This window comes from Schistocerca gregaria, chromosome 7 (assembly GCF_023897955.1).
Source record: "Schistocerca gregaria isolate iqSchGreg1 chromosome 7, iqSchGreg1.2, whole genome shotgun sequence".
NCBI lineage: Eukaryota > Metazoa > Arthropoda > Insecta > Orthoptera > Acrididae > Schistocerca > Schistocerca gregaria.
In genome coordinates this window covers 425589130-425611953 of record NC_064926.1, presented here as the reverse complement: position 1 = coordinate 425611953, position 22824 = coordinate 425589130, and the positions used below count along the sequence as shown (strand labels likewise).

At 44.5% G+C, this 22824-nt stretch overlaps 1 protein-coding gene across 1 annotated transcript in view; it reads right to left on the bottom strand.

The window, feature by feature from the left end:
* LOC126281220 (calpain-D-like) overlaps positions 1–22824 on the bottom strand; it is a 441331-nt gene that overhangs the window by 79634 nt on the left and 338873 nt on the right. The window contains exon 3 of the mRNA XM_049979967.1: positions 8306–8649. Coding sequence (XP_049835924.1) covers positions 8306–8649 — 344 coding nt within the window. The remainder of the gene's footprint in view (positions 1–8305; positions 8650–22824) is intronic.

Here is a 22824-nt window from a genome sequence, read left to right as displayed (position 1 = left end):
AATCAGTACAAGATGCCGAAAGTAGTTACGATGCTGAGTAAGTATTGCCACAGGAATGTCTGATTTCATATTGACAATAAAACAGTCAGACATAACGAAGCAAATGGAAACATGAAAGTAGCATAAAATATAACTACAGAAGTAATTCATCAAAGTGTAGTCGTACTAAAGAAAGTTAAGGAGCACCATAATCTTCTATCTACAAGAGAAACGAACCGAGCCAAATTCAAGAAAGGAGATGACACAGTTAATACTGAAATGCTCATGCTGAGAGATGCAAATAGGAATGTGGCTCTCCTGAGAATGAGAATGTTTGACTACATGTACAACACATCAGTCATTTCAATCAAAATAATCAGGTTTTGAATATATAATGTAATTGAGTGAATAAAAAAGCCACACACCAAGCAGCAGCAGCAGGAGAAAATATATATAAAGGTTAAGTAAATGTGCAAGCTATCAGAACCAGTGGCTCCTTGTTTCGGCAGAAGGGGTGAAAGGCAAGGTAGACAGATTAAGGAAAAGAACTGGTGAGGTTTTAGGAAATGAGGAGAGTTCAAAAAAGTTGCCCAGACCTCAGGCCAGGGGAGACTTATCAGACAGGATGAGAAGGAAAGACATACTGTTTGGTACTGCAACAGATGAGATTTGAAAACCTGAGAGCTTGAAGGTAAAAGATAGGATAATAAGCAAGACAGAGACTACTGACAAAACATTGTGCAAGAGTTTATAACAGCAGAAAACTAAGTGCATTGCATGTGGTACAGGTGGATGGTGCAGAAAAATAGGCAGGTCAGATAACAAAAGATATAGAAAACTAAAATAAGTGAAGAAAGAAATAGTTAATCAGAAGAAATGCAGAGACTGAAGGAATTAACGTAAATTAAGGCCAGGTGGTTGCCAAGAACTATCAACATATTGTAATACCAGTTCCCACCTATGGAGTTCTGAGAAACTGGTGTTTGGGGGGGAGGGTGGGGGAGGAAGGGAATCCAGGTGATGCATGTCATGAAACAGGCAGAGAGGTCACGACTGTCATGTTGTAGAGCACACACTGCAGCAGGATATTGTGTGTTGCCAGTATACACTCTCTTATCTGTCTCTGTTCATCCTAACAAACAACTTCGTGGCAGTCATAACAATGTAAAAGGGCGAACAGCTGGTACATGAAATGTGGCTCTACCGTTGATAGTACATGTTTTGCCTGTTACAGAGCTGATATAGGTGGTGGTAGGAGGGTGCATCATAGGGCAAGTGTTATAGTGGTGATGATCACAGAGTAGGAGCCATGGAGTAGTGTACAGGTGCATAAGAGCATGGGGTCTGATCAGGATATTGCAGAAATTTGGCAGCGGTGGGAGGAGGGGAAGTGGGGGGGGGGGGGGGGGTTTGTTAGAAGGGGGCTCCAAAAAGGTATTCTACATATGGTGTGCAAAATGTCAGACAGGATGAACCTCACTTCAGAGCTTAATTTTAAGAAGACATAGCCTTGTCGAAGCACTTGGAGGGCTCAGCAGTACCAAAACTGGATGTGGCAGCATGGGAAATCTGCTTTTGAGTTAGACTGATGGGATAGCTAGATCCAGTGAAGGCTGAGGTGCAAGTGGTGGTGTTTTGCTGTAAAGAGTCTGCATCTGAACAAACATGTTTGCCCTAAATGCCAAGGCTGTATGGGAGAGAACATTTGTCATGGAAGAGATGGCACCAGCATAAATGCAAGTACTGTTGTTTCTTGTAGGTTTAATATAAACAAAATTGTGTAGCTGGCCATTTGTGAGGATGAGGTCAACACCAAGGAAAGTGGTGGCATGGGCCTTTGAATAGGACCATGTGAAATTTAATTGGGTGAATGTACTTAAAGAGATTCCTAAAAGTTAAGATTCCAAAAATTAGAAATTCCAAAAATTTTAACAGGTCAGCCTCACCATGTATCCATATGGCAAATATATCATCAATGTATTTAAATCAGACTAGGGACTGAAGGCTTATGGATCCCAGGAAAGCCCCATCCAAGAGACCCACGAAAAAGTTGTCATAGGAAGGAGTCATCCTGGTTTCCATGTCCATGACCTCTGATTTGTTTGTATGGCAGCTGCTCAAAGGTAAAGTAGATATCAGTAAGTATAAAGCTGATTAAAGTGGGCAAGGAGGACATCATGGGTATGGAATCAGTTGGACACTGGTTGAGGTAATGTTCAGCAGCAGAGAGACCATGTACATGGGGGATGATCGTATGGAGTACGGGGTTTGGGAGGGGGGGGGGGGGGCAGGGTGATAAGCAAGGTGTGTGACAGGAGTGAGGCAGGCACAGATTTCAGATGATCTAGGAAATGGTTGGGCTCTTTAATAGAGAAGAGAAGTATTTGTACTGTACATTGCAGGTGTTAATTCACTAAAGCAGATACATGTTCAGCTGGTGCTTTGAAGCCAGCAACTATGGGACAGTTTGGGTGATTGGGTTTTTGGATCTTATGAAGAAGGTTAAAGATTTGGGTGTATGGTTCGGTGGTGTATGAAGTTCTATGGACTGAGGTGTTAGTCCGTGTGAGGGGTCTGAGGTGTTAAGAAGGTACTGTAGTCAGTTTGTATCACAGGGATGGGATCTTGATAGTAGGTGTCATACATACAGGTGTCAGACAGTTGTAGTGTATACCATCGCTTTCATACTCCCATTGGTCAGGTACTGCAGTGACAGATCCCATGTCTACTGGAAGGATAATGATGCAGTCATCAATTTTTAGGGAATGAAAAGCCTTGAGTTCTGCAGAGGACAAGTTATGGTCATGTTGTAGGGATCTGTTGGATGTTAAGAATTCTTCAAAGGCTTGTAAAGGGGTGGTTCTGAGGCAGTGGTGGAGGATCAAGTTGGGATAATGTTCAGAACTGTTCAACACAGTGTTCAGTGCCAAGTTTGATGTTGGAGAGGTTTGGGTTTGTGATGCAAAGTGATATTTCCAGTTGACATTATGTATGAAGGAAAGTAGATCCTTCACCAAAGCAAGTTTAGGGCTGAAAGTGAGACACTTGGATAATACAAATAATTAGGGAGGGGACACTATCTTAATGAGAGGTTAAAAACACTGCATTGTTGTGGCTGGTTCTTGTGTTCATGAGTTATTGATGCTGGGTCCATCCTGACTGATATTTTGCCTGCTACACCTAGAATAGCTTTTTGAGCCCTCACCCCTGCCGAATTTCTGCAATACCCTGGTCAGACCAGATGCTCTTTTTGCACCTATTCACTACTCTATGGCTCTTACCCCTGTGACTGTCACCACTGTAAGACTTGCCCTATGCATCCTCCTACCACCACTTGTGTCAGTCTTGTAACTGGCAAAACATATACTATCAAAGGGAGAGCCACATGTGAAATGACACATTAAGTGGACTAGCTGTTATGTAAACACTGTTTGGTCTTTTACATTGGTATGACTACCACCAGCTTATCAGTCAGGATGAACGAACACAGACAGAGAGTGTATACTGGCAATGCACAACATCCTGTTGCAGAGCGTGCTCTACAACATGACAGCCCTGACATTGGTGCCTGCTTTGCCACATATGGCATCTAGATTCCGCCCCTGCCACCAGTTTCTGAGGAGTTTGTAGTCACAGCAGAATTTCATAACTGTCATGTGATAATCTAGGGCTATTGTTCTTCATTTGGACTCTGACGGTAGTACGCTTCCTGAACTGTGGTAATACTCTGGCTCTTTTTATACCAACATGACAGAACTCCTAGTCACACAGCAAAGACCACTGCAACATGGTTCAAACAAAATTAGGAGTATTTTGTGAAGTTATATGTTAAGCAGTGTAACAACAGACCCAGATATGATTACATAAGGCAGATCACACATGATGTGGGGTGCAGAAGTTATACTGAAGTGAAAAGGATGCTGGAAAGTGACAGGAATGGAGTTGATGACCAGAATAATGTATTTTGTGGATGCTAGTTAATTGTTATTGATGATGACCTAATTATCCAAAAACCTGTTTGCAAACATATATTGATATAACAGAACATAATTTGTTTAATCCATTAAATTTAAGGCATGCAAATTTAATCTCTTCTATTGACATTTTGGCAGTGAATCTTCCAGCTTTTCTCAGAGTACACCGAGAGACTGAAAACAGTACCAAGAGCACTTTATATTCTCCACCACTGTGGTACTGTGCATGCAAGTTGGCTTCACAGACGCTGATCAATCGTAGAGAGGTTTTAGACAAAGGATTTCTTCAGGTTGAATGCAAACACCTGAAGACCATCTTCGAAGCAAATGGATATTTCTAGCAACAGATTCCCAGGGCATTGCCCATGAAATTGAGGATGCAGATGTGTGATCAGGAATACAGTGATGACACTTACAAGTCAACTGCATTCCTGCCTTATGTGAGTGCTCTCACCTCAAAGGTAGGCCAGATCCTCGGGAAAAAAGTGTCAAAATGGTCTTCCATCATCTGACAAAGATATATGCTCCAATAGGGGCTGTCAGGGTTGACTTGCTGCTACAGAAGGCAGGAGTACCAGATTCCTTGTGAGAGTTGTGGCAGTTTGTGTATTGGCCAATCAACATGAACTGCTCATGAGAGTTGCATCTAACACCAATGGTATATGTGCTTGCTATAACCAAATAAATCAGCACTGGCTAAACACTGCATAGATATCTCCACTCTCAATAAATTGCAGAGTATGTGTCATGGTGTTGCCACCAATGAATAAACATTGAGGAAGGACTTTATCATCTGAACATTTGTCTAGATACCTCATGGGGCATGCATCTGCACAGTATAGCTCTCTGCCACTGGGGTGAATTATAGTGTCATTTAAGTCCTATAACACCATGCATTCTACCTCACTTTCTTCATCTGACTCCCTCCTCCTACATGTGTCCTCTGCCAGTTGATAAAATTCCTCCTTTTCTTTGAATTTGTTGAATATCTTTGAAAATCCTATACATCCCACTAATTCGACAACCATAACCCAATTGTTTACTCAATCCTCTCCAATTCAGAGAAGCTTTCATGCCTGTACCAACATGTCCCAGCCTACCTCCATCTGTTCACCCTCCATATCCTATCCCAAGGCAACTTCATCCAACAGATTCTGTCCTTCAGAGTCAGTAATATGCTGGTCGAGATATGCACCCTACTAGCTACAGCCCTCATCGCTGTATCCTCTCCTAGGAACAATGATTCAACATTTCTCTCAGCCTCCAACCCCAACTTCACCCTTTCCTGTTCTGGTCTCTCTTTATACCTCCTACTTCCCTTACCAATATTATTGAGCCATCCTTCCTTCCTTACTTATTTACCTACTTTTTTCCTACCCAAATGGCAGCTATTGGGAGCTGACCTCAAGGGACTTGCTGAATGTGTCACTATGACCATCTTATCACCACTCAAACCATCACTGTCTGAGTTTTATGGAAAATCATCAAAAGGGGTCATTTTACTATCTGCAGAGATTATGAGTCACTACAGATATATTGTTTGTTGAGGAAAATGGTCTTAATTGTCAATAGCCCATATTATTTCTTAGCCAATGGCTGCATCAGTATGTAGTAGGGAGTGTGCATCTTCTCATGTTTCCTACTGGAGGACTGACTCAGTCCTTTGGAAGAAAACTTGAGGAAGAACACACTTATAGTACATGCTGAGACAGTCATCAGCTAAGAATTTATATGGGCTACTGAGAATGATTCACGTGCTGAAACTGGTTTAGCCATTAAACAATACATGTGAGCCCTGACTGATAACATCTGTAGTCAAATTTAGTGCAGTCATTGATGCTCTATGGTGAGAACTTGGGAAATATAAACATTGTTATTGTATTTTAAATCAATTACAGAGGTTTTTACTGTAAGAAAACTGACTGGAGAGCAGAGCAACATAACATGGTTGCTGCCAGCCTCCAATGTGTGGATTGGCAGAAGAAAGTAACAATAAAGAAAAATATATCTCCAAAACTAATTTCCTTTCTACAGTGGAGTATGCATTAATTTGAAACTTCCTGGCAGGTTAAAAATGTGCACTGCATCAGGACTCAAACCCAGGGCCTTTGCTTTTTGCTGGCAAGTACTCTAATGACTGAATTAATCAAGCATGACCCACAGCAAAGATCCTAAGTTTGAGTCCTGGACTGGCACACAGTTTCAATCTGCCAGGACTTTTCCAATCAGTGAACACTGCTCTGCAGAGTAAGAATTCATTCAAGAAACCTCTCCCACCCCCTCCCACAAAGCTGTGGCTAAGCAATGCCTGTGCCATGTCCTTTCTTCCAAATGTGCTAGTCTCACAAGGTGTGAAGCAGAATTTCCATGAAGTTTAGAGACTAGAAGATGAGATACTGGCAAAAGTAAAGCTGAGTGTATGTCATGAGTCATGGTCAGACATGTCTGAAAGAACAGATATCATGTGGAATCTGCAGCTGTGATACATATTATGCAAAACTTAAGCTGGAGGTGGGAGGAAAAAGGAAAGGCAAGACGCTAATGATAGCAGCTGCATCAGGACTTTATACAGAACTGGTGGCAACCAGTGAAAATGTGTGCCAGACCATAACTCGATCCCAGGATCTCCTGCTTACTACGCAGCTGTGTTAACCACTGTGCCACCCAGACACAGCGTTTATTGCCCCCTTGCTAACCCACACTTCCACTTTGCGCCGCCTCGCCACTTATCCTCAGTCCTTGTCGATGTCCTCCAAGCTTGCTGATTTTAGACTCCCATCAGAGAGCAAATGTAATTGTGCGTCTGTAGTGAAGTTTGTGGATTCATTGCCCATTCTTTCGGACATGTCTGAAAGAGCAGACACCACACATTCATATAACTACTGAAGAATATATGTGAAGCAATAGGCACCACGCATTCATGTAATTCATTTGCTTCAACGGGCAATAAATTCCCAACCTTCACTGTGGATGCACATTTACGTTCGACCACTGGTGGGAATTTGAAATTAGTGAGCATGGAGGACGAAGACGGAGACTGCAGACAGGTAGTACTAGGTGGAAGGGTGAGTCGACCAGAGAGCATGCTGACATAGGTTGTGCATTTGTGATAAACACTGTCTGTGTATCATCATCATCATCAGTTATCTGCTATATTAGCAGGTCCTTTGCCTCTCAATTTTCTGCGATCCATTGCTTCCTTCTTAAGGCTGCTGTATGTTGAACCGTCCATCATGTCATCCAGTATCTGGAATCTCTTCCTTTTTTCACATCCTTTTCCCTTCTACATAACCTTCTAAAACTGATTTTATCAGTCTGTCATTCTACTTAATATATGCCCAATGCAATTTCTTTTTCTTCTCTTTATTACATCTAGTAACTGTCTTTTCTCTCGCACTCTTCTCAGTACCTCTTCATTTTTTACTCTGTCCATCCAACTTATTCTTTCCATCCTCCACCATGTCCAGATCTCAAAAGCCTCCAGCCATTCTCTGTCTTTTTTTCCTCATAGCCCATGTTTCACTACCATATAGAAGAACACTCTATACAAGACATGAGTCTCTTTCTGACTTCTCTGTCCAGACCACTGCAGAAAATTCTCCCTTTCTTATAAAATGCCTCTTTTGCCATTGCTATCCTTGTTTTAATTTCTGTGGTGCACTTCCAGTCGGTGTCTATCCTGCTTCCAAGATACTTAAAATTTTGCACCTGTTCTAATATTTCTCCATTCAGCATAATTTTTATTTCCTTATTTCCTCCTAGTGCTAATACTTTTGTTTTAATTGTGTTAATTTTCATTCCATATTTTTTTCTGTTAGTTGCAATGGTGTCCACCAAATCCTGTAATTCTTTTTCCCCTGTGGCTAGAAGGACCATGTCATCAGCAAAAACATCAAACACCCTACTCTTCTTCCTCCAATTTCTACTCCTTTGTCATCTAATGAGCACTGGTCAATCATATTTTCCAAGTAGGGGTTGAAAAGAGTAGGTGATAGGCAGTTGAAAAGAGTAGGTGATAGGCAGCGTCCTTGTCTTACTCCTTTTCCTAGTCTATCTATGAACACTGTCTGTGTAGTGCAGTAGTTAACGTAACTGCCTAGTAAGCGAGAGATCCCGGGTTCGAGTCGTTCTCCGGCACATTTTCACTCATCGCTGCTGATTCCACATAAAGTCCTGAAGCAGCTGACATCAATAGTTCCTTCCCTTCCCTTTCCCTTCTCTCCCCCCTCCCCCCCCCCCCCCCATTAACCTTCAATTTACATAATCAGGAATTTGTCCTGCCAAGATGTGTCTGAAGATTATATTAACGTGAGAAAAGTTTTGTCTTGGGAAAGAGATAAAAAGATACTGACCTTAGACTTGACACGCTCGTAAACAGAGCTGTAGTGTCTCTTGGGCGAGCGCTGCTGCTGGCTGGAGTCATCCTTGGGCGCCGGGGACCTGGGGACGGGTGTCGGGGCGGCGGCCGGGGTGGGGTGGGGGGCGGAGTCAGCGGCAGATACGTCAGCAGCCAGCGCTGGCGCTGCGAGGTGCTGCTGCTGTTGTTGCTCGGGGTCTCGGCACCCGCAGACGGCGCACAGCGAGCTGACGCTCACGTTGTAGAAGCGGCACTGGCCGCAGGGCCACGCGTGCTGCAGGCTGGGTGCGCTCGCAGGCCGCTGTTCGCCGCCTCCCTCCGGCGACCCGCCCTCGCAACCTGCCCGCAAGCGAACACCGACATCTGCACTCCGACCACTACCACTGCAACTTACATCTACATCTGAGCTCTGCAATCGCCCTTATGGTGTTTGGCGGAGGGTGCTTTTTATCACTGCCACTCCCACAATTTACTGTTCCACTGCCGAAAGGTGTGCGCGAAAAATATTGTGGCTAAGCCTGCGTTCCACTGCCGAAAGGTGTTCCACTGCCGAAAGGTGTGCGCGAAAAATATTGTGGCTAAGCCTGCGTGTGAGTTCGATACTTCATAACTTTCCTTTCGCGGTCTTTACAGGATTTGGTGGACACCATTGCAACTAATGGAAAAAAAGGAATGAAAATTAACACAAATAAAACAAAAGTATTGGCACCAGAAGGAAATAAGGAAATAAAAATTATGCTGAATGCAGAAATACTAGAACAGGTGCAAAATTTTAAGTGTCTTGGAAGCAGGATAGACACCGACTGGAAGTGCACCACAGAAATTAAAACAAGGATAGCAATGGCAAAAGAGGCGTTTTATAAGAAAAGGAGAATTTTCTGCAGCGGTCTGGACAGAGAACTCAGAAAGAGACTCATAAAATGTCTTGTATGGAGTGTTGTTCTATATGGCGCTGAAACATGGACTATGAGGTAAAAAGACAGAAAGACTGGAAGCTTTTGAGATCTGGACATGGCGGAGGATGGAAAGAATAAGTTGGATGGGCAGCGTAAAAAATGGTGGTGGTGGACAACGAGGTCATTAGAGACGGAGCGCAAGCTCGGGTTAGTGAAGGATTGGGCAGGAAATCGGCCGTACCCTTTCAAAGGAACCATCCCGGCATTTGCCTGAAACGATTTAAGGAAATCACGGAAAACCTAAATCAGGATGGCCGGAGACGGGATTTAACCGACGTCCTCCCGAATGAGAGTCCAGTGTGCCAACCACTGCGCCACCTCGCTCGGTTGAGAGTAAAAAATGAAGACGTACTGAGAAGAGTAGGAGAAAAAAGACAATTAGTAGATGTAATAAAGAGAAGAAGAAGAAGAAATTGGGTTGGGCATATATTAAGAAAGAATGACGGACTGATAGAAACTGTTTTAGATGGTTATGTAGAAGGGAAAAGGAAGCGAGGAAGGAAGAGATTCCAGATACTGGATGACGTGATGGACGGTACAACATACAGCAGCCTTAAGAAGGAAGCAATGGATCGCAGAAAATGGAGAGGCAAAGGACCTGGTAATATAGCAGATAACTGATGATAATGACGTGAGGTATACAATACGGACATAAGTGAAAAAATTCGTAGGATACCTCCTAATATCGTGTCGGACCCCCTGTTGTCTGGTGTAAAGCAGCAACTCGACGTGGCATGGACACAAAAATTCGTTAAAAGTCCCCTGCAGAGATATTGTGTCATGCTGCCTGTATAGCTGTCCATCATAGCGAAGGTGTCTGCCCCTGGTAGCTGAATGGTCAGCGTGACAGATTGTCAATCCTCTGGGCCCGGGTTCGATTCCCGGCTGGGTCGGGGAATTTTCTCCGCCCAGGGACTGTGTGTTGTGCTGTCATCATCATCATCATCATCATCGGCTGCAGATCGCTGAAGTGGCGTCAAATTGAAAGACCGGCACCCGACGAACGGTCTGCCCGACGAGAGGCCCTAGCCTTACGATTAAATAAAAATAGAGAAGGTTTTGCCGGTGCAGCCGGCCGCTGTGGCCGAGCGGTTCTAGGCGCTTCAGTCTGGAACCGCGCGATCGCTACGGCCGCAGGTTCGAATCCTGCCTCGGGCATGGATGTGTGTGATGTCCTTAGGTTAGTTAGGCTTAAGTAGTTCTAAATTCTAGGGGACTGATGACCTCAGATGTTACGTCCCATAGTGCTCAGAGCCATTGGAACCATTTGTTGCCGGTACAGGATTTTTTTGCACCAACTATGCTCTCGATTATGTCCCATAAATGTTCAATGGGATTCATGTCGGGCGATCTGGGTTCCCCAATCATTTGCTCTAATTGTCCGGAATGTTCTTCAAACCAATCGTGAACAATTTTGGCTCAGTGCCAACTCCATCGTTGTTTGGGAACATGACGTCCATGAATGGCTACAAATGGTCTCCAAGTGGCTGAATATAACCATTTCCAGTCAAGGCTTCCATGGCTTCGTGCGGTCTGCGCCACACTTGAACCTTGCCATCAGCTCTCAACATCTGAAAGCGGGGCTCGTCTGACTACGGCAATGTTTGACAGCCGTTTAGGGTCCAACCGATATGGTGACGAGCCCAGGAGAGGCACTGCAGGAGACGTCGCGCTGTTAGCAAAGGCACTCGCGTCGATTGTCGGCTGGCACTGCCCTCTAACGCCAAATGTCGCCATGCTGTCCTAACTGATGCGTTTGTCGTACGTCCCACAATGACTGCTTCTCCGTTAGTACTGACAACTCTACACAAACGCCGCTGCTCTCGATCGTCAAGTGAAGGACGTCGGTCACTGCGATATCCGTGGTGAGGGTAATGCCTGACATCTGGCGTTTTGGGCACATTCTTGCCACTGTTGCTCTCGGAATACGAAATTCTCAAACGATTTCCGAATAGAATGTCCCAGGCTTCTAGCCCCAAGTATCATTCCGCGTTCAAAGTCTGTCGTGCGGCCTTAATCACGTCGGAAACCTTTTGATATGAATCATCTTAGCACAAATGACACCTTCGCCATGGCACTGCCCTTTTATACCTTGTGTACACGATACTACCGCCACCCGTATAAGTGCATGTTGCTAGCCTATGACTTGTCACCTCAGTGTATACCATCTGGTCAGATGTGTCCGGGCATCTCTACAAAATCCGGAATTAAGCCCTAGATGTAACAAGAGGCGGACGCGCCAGAGTAAAAGCAGGCCGTACAGTCAGTAGAGAAGCTGTTGTGAAGAGACGAAACTACTTTCGTCTGGCCATAACTGTGCATTCTTTCACTGCTCTGGGAGAAGGCTCATCAAACTAGAGCACATGAAATATTACAAAGTGTACAATTTCGCTTCCGCCGTTTGCCGATAGGTGGCGACAACGGTGAGTAGCGGTCGAAAGAAACAGATCGCAGACTCAGGCAGTTAGCTTGGACCTCGGTCAACATAACCTCATTCAAATATTAGTCGATTTGTGTCTGCATCATAAAGTTGTTCTTGATTGAAAATGTCAGTTAACGAGCCTAATTCTCGTCATTTTCTGGAGGTGTTACTGTTTTGTTTCAGTATGAAGAAAAAAAAAACAGAACATGGTTCAAATGGCTCTGAGCACTATGGGACTTACCTTCTGTGGTCATCAGTCCCCTAGAACTTAGAACTACTTAAACCTAACTAAGCTAATGACATCACACACATCCATGCCCGAGGCAGGATTCGAGCCTGCGACCGTACCGGTCACGCGGTTCCAGACTGAAGCGCCTAGAACCGCACGGCCACCAAGGCCGGTATGAAGAAAACAGCGACTGAGTCTAATCGAATGCTCTCAAGTACGTATGATAAGGACGCTATTCGTGAAACAATGTGTCGTCGGAGGTTTCAACGCTTCAAGAACAGTGGTTTTAACGTCGTAGACCGGCATAGTGGTGGAAGAGAGAATGTTTTCGAAGATGCAGAATTGGAGACATTGCTGAGTGAAGAGTCGCGTCAAACTCAAAAAGAATTGGCACGATTAGTAGGAGTGACGCAGCAAGCCATTTCAAAAGTCTCACGATTATGCGCATGATTCAGAAAGAAGGAGCCGGCAAGGGTGGCCGAGTGGTTCTAGGCGCTACAGTCTGGAACCGCGCGATCGCTACGGTCGCAGGTTCGAATCCTGCCTCGGGCATGGATGTGTGTGTTGTCCTTAGGTTAGTTAGGTTTAAGTAGTTCTAAGTTCTAGGGGACTGATGACCTCCGATGTTAAGTCCCATAGTGCTCAGAGCCATTTGAACCAGAAATGAGGAACCTGGGTCCAGTGTGCGCTGAAACAAAGACAATTTGAACGGCGTTCGTGTGTTTGTGAACAGTTGCTTCTGAGCAAAAAAACGGAAGGGATTTCTGCATCGCATTGTGACCAGGGACGAAAAATGGGTTCATTACGATAACCCTACATGCAAAAAATCATGCGGATACCCGATCATGCTTCCATGTCCACGGCCAAACCGAATATTCACGGCTCCAAGATCATGCTCTGCATTTGGTGGGACCAGCTCGGCGTCGTGTACTATAAGGTGTTAAAACCAAGTGAAACAATCACAGGTGCTTGTTATCGAACGCAGTTAATGCCTTTGAGCAGAGCATTAAAAGACAAACGGCTGCTGTACAGCGAGAGGCACGATAAAGTGATTTTGCAGCACAACGCTCGACCCCACGTTGCAAGAGAAGTCAAAATGTACTTGGAAACGTTAAAATGGGAAGTCCTACCCCACCCACCGTATTCTCCAGACATTGCTCCCACTGACTGTCACCTGTTTAGATTAATGGGGCAGGACCAACACTTCCGATCTCATGAAGAAGTCACAAATTGGATCGATTCGTGGATCGCTTCTAAAGATGAACAATTTTATCGACGCGGGATTTGTACACTGCCTGAAACATGGGAGGAAGTAGTGGCCAGCGATGGAAAATACTTTGAGTGATACATGTGTAACCAATTGTTTCATTAAAGCCTCAAATGTTGGGGAAACAACGGCGAAAGCAAAGTTGCACACCTTGTAGTTCACTTTATACATACACTCCTGGAAATTGAAATAAGAACACCGTGAATTCATTGACCCAGGAAGGGAAAACTTTATTGACACATTCCTGGGGTCAGATACATCACATGATCACACTGACAGAACCACAGGCACATAGACACAGGCAACAGAGCATGCACAATGTCGGCACAAGTACAGTGTATATCCACCTTTCGCAGCAATGCAGGCTGCTATTCTCCCATGGAGACGATCGTAGAGATGCTGGATGTAGTCCTGTGGAACGGCTTGCCATGCCATTTCCACCTGGCGCCTCAGTTGGACCAGCGTTCGTGCTGGACGTGCAGACCGCGTGAGACGACGCTTCATCCAGTCCCAAACATGCTCAATGGGGGACAGATCCGGAGATCTTGCTGGCCAGGGTAGTTGACTTACACCTTCTAGAGCACGTTGGGTGGCACGGGATACATGCGGACGTGCATTGTCCTGTTGGAACAGCAAGTTCCCTTGCCGGTCTAGGAATGGTAGAACGATGGGTTCGATGACGGTTTGGATGTACCGTGCACTATTCAGTGTCCCCTCGACGATCACCAGAGGTGTACAGCCAGTGTAGGAGATCGCTCCCCACACCATGATGCCGGGTGTTGGCCCTGTGTGCCTCGGTCGTATGCAGTCCTGATTGTGGCGCTTACCTGCACGGCGCCAAACACGCATGCATACGACCATCATTGGCACCAGGGCAGAAGCGACTCTCATCACTGAAGACGACACGTCTCCATTCGTCCCTCCATTCACGCCTGTCGCGACACCACTGGAGGCGGGCTGCACGATGTTGGGGCGTGAGCGGGACCGTAGCCCAGCTTCATGGAGACGGTTGCGAATGGTCCTCGCCGATACCCCAGGAGCAACAGTGTCCCTAATTTGCTGGGAAGTGGCGGTGCGGTCCCCTACGGCACTGCGTTGGATCCTACGTTCTTGGCGTGCATCCGTGCGTCGCCGCGGTCCGGTCCCAGGTCGACGGGCACGTGCACCTTCCGCCGACCACTGGCGACAACATCGATGTACTGTGGAGACCTCACGCCCCACGTGTTGAGCAATTCAGCGGTACGTCCACCCGGCCTCCCGCATGCCCACTATACGCCCTCGCTCAAAGTCCGTCAACTGCACATACGGTTCACGTCCACGCTGTCGCGGCATGCTACCCGTGTTAAAGACTGCGATGGAGCTCCGTATGCCACGGCAAACTGGCTGACACTGACGGCGGCGGTGCACAAATGCTGCGCAGCTAGCGCCATTCGACGGCCAACACCGCGGTTCCTGGTGTGTCCGCTGTGCCGTGCGTGTGATCATTGCTTGTACAGCCCTCTCGCAGTGTCCGGAGCAAGTATGGTGAAGTATGGTGCGTCTGACACACCGGTGTCAATGTGTTCTTTTTTCCATTTCCAGGAGAGTATATGAATGAGTTCACTTTATACATATGTGAATGGAAGGTTTACTGAACTTCGACACACTTCTTTGCCTCATGAGTGCTTGACCATTTTAAACTGTCACTGACTATGAAAGCATCACCTGAGCGCCAAGTAACAACTTCTCTTGAAGTGCAGTGTTCGACAATTACGACAGTCCTGCATGATGATGTTGACTGCTGTAGCCGAGGTCTCAAACTGGGCAGAGCACCTGCACGCTCGACACTATATTGACCTCAGTGTGAGGGCGCTGCTACGATGAGAAAGAGGTACAATCCTCTGCAGCACCTCACATTCGCTGCTGCGCATTGCAGCGAGCCCTCGCTTATGTCTGTGGTATCGCTTCGCGTTACCAGCTCTGGTGTGGCAAAGGAACCTCTGGACGATACCACAGAAATATTTTCAGCAGAGTGGTTCGGTCAGAAGAGCTCAATGACTTTGAAAGTGGAGTATTCACTGGATGTCACCTGAGTAACAAATCCATTAAAAGCTGTCCAAGTGGAATGCTGTTGATGTGATTGTGAAGCAGAAACGCGAAGGAACAACGACAGCTGAACCAAGGCAAGGCAGGCCTCATGTACTGATGAACAGGCAGTGTCGAAAAAACAGGCAGTTGTAAAAAAATCGCATGAAATCAACGGAAGAAGTATGAGATGGCGTCGGTACATTAAGTAAAACTTTCTAGTTCATCTTTACAATCTGTTCAAACTGTTCACACAATATTTTGACAGAGATCATTCGAATACGCCCTACAAGCACTACAGACATGGATTTTACAACTGATTGAAAAGTATCTTCAATTTAGAATTACAACAAAATTTGCAACTATACAATTATGGAGAAAACAAATTTTGAAACAGACAAAATGCATATTACATGTAAACTAACCTCTGAGCGTTAGAATAATATAAACAGCCATGTTAATTTCAGTAACAAACCAAAAGATGACTTGTGCAATAATGTTAAATAATCAGTTGAATTACCTTTTGAATTTTTATGTCTCGTCTGAAAACTTTGGAGACAGAGACCCTGAAATGCTTCCTAGTTTTTGTCAATTTTATCCCAAACAGAAAATAGCTACATTTGAAATATGGAAATTGCTTCGTAATTTTGATTTAAAAAGCATCATCGGTTCACAAAACTGTCAAACCAAAATATGGAACATAAAACAGATGCAACCTAGTTGTTTAAAAAAAAAAAAAAAAAAAAACAAAAAAAAAAAACACAGAACTGCAAAACGCCTGTTTGACAATAAGAGTGGAAAACACGCCTAAGTCAATTTAAGTTTACCACTGTCAATAGAATATAAACACCATATGCCCGTAAATAATTACCAATAGCTGCTGTAAGCATTATTCTCGGCATGTAAGTTCCACATTATTCAAGCTTTTCTAATAGTATTAACCTGTGTCAAAAGCTTGTAAGCGAAAACCAAAATAACAACAACAGCCTCCTGGAGCTTTTACGAGGTCTTTGACGTCTCGAGGCGGACGACGTATTTGGTTGTCAGAGATGGTAGGTTCAAATGGCTCTGAGCACTACCGGATTTAACATCTGAGGTCATCAGTCAAAAGTGGTTCAAATGGCTCTGAGCACTATAGGACTTAACTTCTGAGGTCGTCAGTCCCCTAGAACTTAGAACTACCTAAACGAAACTAACCTAAGGACATCACAAACATCCATTCGAACCTGCGACCGTAGCGATCACGCGGTTCCAGACTGAAGCGCCTAAAACCGCTCGGCCACAGAGGCCGGCTAGGTAGCAGGAAGTGGATGTGTTTTGAGGGTCGCTCTAACAACTGTTGTCATCATTAATATATGTGAATATTATAAACAACAGTGAAAGTGTGTCAGAACTTGGAAGTAAACCATCTGCTGGAAAATGAAATCATGGCAAAGACTCTTTATTTAAAGTCAAACTTCTTATCAGAACCTATTTTTATAAACTTGCACAAGAAGCAGCAGCAGTCTGGAAGACATCGCCCAGAACTTTAACAACATCACAAAGATAAGTAAAAATTAATTCAGCTACGCCTCCTTCACTTTATCCAAATTTAAATACTTTAGGGTAGAAGACGAGTACCCAAAAAGATATTAGGACAGGTCGATGAAGTGACGTTAGAGCAGGAAATTAAAAATAAATGGCGTACAGTGGTCGCGCAGTTTCTCATTATAGAAACGACGGAGAGGCTCCGTCCCCGCCGCAGCCGCAGTGGTCCACAACCCCAGGACGTCTACCGCAGTCCACTTCACCCCTCCGCCGCCCCACACCGAACCCAGGGTTATTGTGCGGTTCGGCCCCCGGTGGACCCCCCAGGGAACGTCTCACACCAGACGAGTGTAACCCCTACGTTTGCGTGGTAGAGTAATGGTGGTGAACGCGTACGTGGAGAACTTGCTTGGGCAGCAATCGCCGACATAGTGTAACTGAGGCGGAATAGGGGGAACCAGGCCGCATTCGCCGAGGCAGATGGAAAACCATCCACAGACAGGCCGGTTCACTGGACCTCGACACAAATCCGCCGCGCGGATTCGTGCCCGGGACCAGGCGCTCCTTCCCAGCTGGAAAGCCGCGCGTTAGACCGCACGGCCAACCGGGCTGGCATGAGGTTCCATACTCCGAGGAGCGTAGGGAACGATGCGAGAGACCCGCACAGCCGTACTAGGCAAGGTCCTAGCGGAGGTGGTTTGCCATTGCCTTCCTCCGAACGTAATGGGGATGAATGATGATGATGATGAAGACAACACAACAACACCCAATCATCTCGAGGCAGGGAAAACCCCTGCCGGGAATCGAACCCGCTACACTGTGCGCAGGAATGGAGAACGCTACCGCAAGACCACAAGCTGCGGAAGAATCATGGAGTACCCTGTGGTAATCGGTTGGATGGGTCTGGATTTGGCGAATGCCTGGAGAAAGTTGTTTGCAACGATGTGGAGGATGTGGATCGCCAACAGAGAAGTACGGAGGGGGCAGTGTTACTACAAGTTATGGAAACATTTTACAGCATTGTGTGTGCCGTACAGTAGATTAACATTTCGGAGACTATGATTTATTGTATCAGCATATATGAGGTAATAGTTTGTGGTCGTGAACATTCCTAAAATGGACTGACCTGCCCTTGTCTCGCACCGAACCCAACAGAACACCTTGCGACGAATTAGAACGTCCACTGGGCTTCAAACCCCCAGCGTCCGACATTATTATCTTCTTCGGTTTCAGCTCCTGAGGAATAGTGAGTAGCCAGTCCCACACAGACATTCAGACACCCCACTGTCTCCAGCAGTCAGCAGTGTTCAACCCTTCATTAACGACCACTAAAAGGTGTCAGAGTACGTTTGATCAGGTAGTGTACATTATCATGCCTACTTGATTACTCTGGAACAATACTCGAGAATTGGTCGCAGTAACATCTTGAATGTGTTTTTATTCACAGACGCTCCGGATTTTTCTAGGAACCTCCCAATGAATCCAGAGTCTTCCATCCGCCTTCACTAATATGATTCCGTGTGTCTGACTCATTCCATACAGCTTAACACTTTGTCGTCCGCGCGTCTCGTACAAATTTATTCGCTTGGGGCCGGCAGCGCTAATTCGGATTACTTGGCTTGTCGCCGGCCGTTCTTTACATTATCGAGAGATTATAAACTGTTACGTTTTACTAATCTCATCGTTAGTTCTCATAAGTTCTCAACCCTGTTTCCCTACTTTTATGAATTTTCGAAGATATAAATACGTAAAGAAATACAAAATTTGTTTGTTTCATGTATTTATTTATTTGCATTTTCTTTGGTACTTAATATTTCTCTCTAATATGATATGCAGCAAAACAGTCTATAAGAGGTAACGCAACGCCACAAGACTTGCGCATTAAGTTTGTTGTTCTTTTCTTTGTTTTTGGAACATATATGGCGTTTTCTTCGTTTTCGTTTATCGTTTCGGATATACGTAGGCCTTTTAGTTGTTATTGTTTTATGTGGACGGAAAGTCTGTCAACTGGATCATGACGAGATGTATGCGATGTAGTGGCAACGGAAATTATGCTCCGCGCATTCATCGTAAATAATCGTATCGTCTCTTTCATTTGTCACGATGAAAGGGCACAAGTACTTATAAAAACAAAAAACTTGGTGACGTGTGTAACTTATTGTTACGTAAACAAAACACAAGCAGAATGCAAAAAATACTAAAGATCTGTCGCCGGCCACTGCGTGATACTATGCTCAGACACCACTGTGGTGTCGCCGGCGCAGAGCGATACTATACACACCACTGTGGTGTCGCCGGACGGCAGTGTTAATATTATGCACAAATATTACACGATTTGACGTGCTCAAGATGTTTATAACTGATTTTGTAATCGGTTACTATTACGTAATTGGCGAGGTACGTCCATCTGGCTACTAGCACTCCTATCCAACCCCAAAGGTATATTGGCTACCGCCGGCTGCGAGCGTGCAAACCACCCCAGCCACATGAATAGTGTTACGTAAGGAAGCTCCACTGTCTATTTTTGTAAGGAACTACAGGTCTCCTAGAAACAGACATCACACACATCCGGGGGATATTGATCAATAAATGGAATACCACATTATGCCAGTTTGGACAGTTTTTTCTACCTTTTACGATTTCCTATAGCCCTCTTCACATATACGTCGTGATGAAACTATGTTTGGCTGGCCTGTACAGTATAGCATCTCCTATTCTCGTTACTTGCGTGTGTATTTTACTACACATAGTTCGTGTTTGACTAGGGCAGCAGTATTTATTCTGTGTGTTTAATATTTCGTAATGTTACCAACTGCCGCTATGGGTTCTTCTGTCGTTCTGTTTGTTTTTCGCTGCCTGTGTGCCGTTCAGTTTTGGCTTGCTGTTGTTGTTTGTGTGTGTGTGTGTGTGTGTGTATGTGTGTGTGTGTGTGTGTGTGTGTGTGTGTGTGTACAGCCACCACTAAACAGACAAGCAACGGAAAACGTATTGCGGCAGTTCGCAACAGCAGAATTAGTAAACACACAGAGAGAAAATAGTACTACACATTTTCAGAAACTTACTTGTGTAGACGCGAAGTATTTGTCGGGGAATATGGGTGCATATACGACGAAGACATCCTAGACTGTCTAGTACAACCAAACACAGCTGCATAGCGGCGTGTAGGTCAAGAAAGGACACGAAATCTTAAGTGGAACGGAAAGCTGTTCAACAGGTAGAGATACTTGTGTAATTAACAGTTGTTTCTAATTTAAAAAATTCCCAAAAGCTGCAATGTAAAAACATGTTTATAACTATTTCATAACATACCTAATAGATACATATAGTAAGAACAAAATATGTATTATAGGCCACTAAAGTTGGTTCTACAATGAAAGCAACGAAACCGGTCTGGCGAACAAACAACGAGCCTCTAATTTATTTATTTGATTGTTTAAATATTTATTTCACTCTTTCTTACCAAATAATCCTTGTGAATCAACATCACAATATGCATGGTACTACTTAACCACTTGGCCTGTACAGTATAGCATCTCCTATTCTCGTTACTTGCGTGTGTATTTTACTACACATAGTTCGTGTTTGACTAGGGCAGCAGTATTTATTCTGTGTGTTTAATATTTCGTAATGTTACCAACTGCCGCTATGGGTTCTTCTGTCGTTCTGTTTGTTTTTCGCTGCCTGTGTGCCGTTCAGTTTTGGCTTGCTGTTGTTGTTTGTGTGTGTGTGTGTGTGTGTGTATGTGTGTGTGTGTGTGTGTGTGTGTGTGTGTGTGTACAGCCACCACTAAACAGACAAGCAACGGAAAACGTATTGCGGCAGTTCGCAACAGCAGAATTAGTAAACACACAGAGAGAAAATAGTACTACACATTTTCAGAAACTTACTTGTGTAGACGCGAAGTATTTGTCGGGGAATATGGGTGCATATACGACGAAGACATCCTAGACTGTCTAGTACAACCAAACACAGCTGCATAGCGGCGTGTAGGTCAAGAAAGGACACGAAATCTTAAGTGGAACGGAAAGCTGTTCAACAGGTAGAGATACTTGTGTAATTAACAGTTGTTTCTAATTTAAAAAAATTCCCAAAAGCTGCAATGTAAAAACATGTTTATAACTATTTCATAACATACCTAATAGATACATATAGTAAGAACAAAATATGTATTATAGGCCACTAAAGTTGGTTCTACAATGAAAGCAACGAAACCGGTCTGGCGAACAAACAACGAGCCTCTAATTTATTTATTTGATTGTTTAAATATTTATTTCACTCTTTCTTACCAAATAATCCTTGTGAATCAACATCACAATATGCATGGTACTACTTAACCACTTGGCCTTTATCGGAAAGAAGCGATGGCCGTTACAGTAAAGAAGTACGGTGGCGGCTAAGGAAAACGCGTCGTACCGCTAATGCTGTCAGGTCATTTGTGTATATCCTATCATTATATACCGATTACGCGGCCAGCCGGTGTGGCCGAGCGGTTCTAGGCGCTACTGTCTGGAACCGCGCGACCGCTACAATCGCAGGTTCGAATCCTGCCTCGGGTATGGATGTGTGTGATGTCCTTAGTTAGGTTTAAGTAGTTCAAAGTTCTAGGGGACTGATGACCTCACAAGTTAAGTCGTATAGTGCTCAGAGCCATTTGAACCATTTGAACCGATTACGCTCTCACTCAAGATTAGCGGACCAAATTGCCCTCACTCCCAGGTGCAATAATATTATGGTCGACTGAGTACTAAATAATTGCAACAATAATAAAAAAATATACATATAAAAATGATACACAGAATTTAAGATACAGAGTGTAAACGGTATAGGCTGCCAAAGTTATACAGACAGTACATCGTATGCTATACAAAAAGTCTAATGATATGTCGTAACAAAAAAAATGTGTGTGAAATCTTATGGGACTTAACTGCTAAGGTCATCAGTCCCTAAGCTTACACACTATTAACCTAAATTATGCTAAGGATAAACATACACACCCATGCCCGAGGGAGGACTCGAACCTCCGCCGGGACCAGCCGCACAGTCTATGAGTGCAGCGTCTGAGACCGCTCGGCTAATTCCGCGCGGCTATGTCGTATCACTTTTTTTTTTTATACCTAAAAGACATAGTTGTAGGTTTGATAGCACAATCATTTCTATTGACATTGTCAGCTGACGGCAAACGACATTGCGTGTTTATTACAGTCATCGACGCGGCTGTCAGAAAAAGGCAACGGACAAACCAGAACAATGTAAACACTGGACGTGTACAACGACGCGACGCGGCGGCTACGTACTGCCGACACAAGCAATGTAAACAGTCACTGGATTGTCAGATACGTGCAGTTCGTTTTGCGTAATCAGTGAATTAAGTACAACCAAACGTTTTCTCTTTTACATATCGAAGGTCGTGGTAGTAAAGAAAAGCTAGCATCAAATAAAATGCGGTTCTCTTAGCACAAAATCAACCAATTACAACGTAATTTGTTGTGTAGAAATTACAAACACCTGTTACCTCTTTTTACAACAGTATCATAAAGAAAATTAGTCAGATTATTTTCCTTTTCGTAACGAAAATGAAACCAACATTACTTTGTTTCCTGTTACACCAACGCTACAAATGGTTCAAATGGCTCTGAGCATCTGAGTTCATCAGTCCCCTACAACTCGGAAATACTTAAACCTAACTAACCTAAGGACATCACACACACCCATGCCCGAGACAGGATTCGAACCTGCGAACGTGGCGGTCGCGCGTTTCCAGACTGGAGCGCCTAGAACCGCTCTTCCACAGCGGGCTGCACCAATGCTACAATAAGTGTTCAATATGCCCACCATTCGACTCGACATAACCTACATTACGGCTACTCCAGTTTAACATCGCACTCGTTCAAACGCAAGCACATTTGCCTTTATGGCACTGGCAGCGTCCAAAATCCTCTGCGTAAGTTCGTCCACATTATTTACTTGCTAAGCATAAATAAGTTACTTCATAAGTAAAAATCCAGTGGATTGAAATCAGCACTGCGTGCTGGCCATCGACGTGGACCAA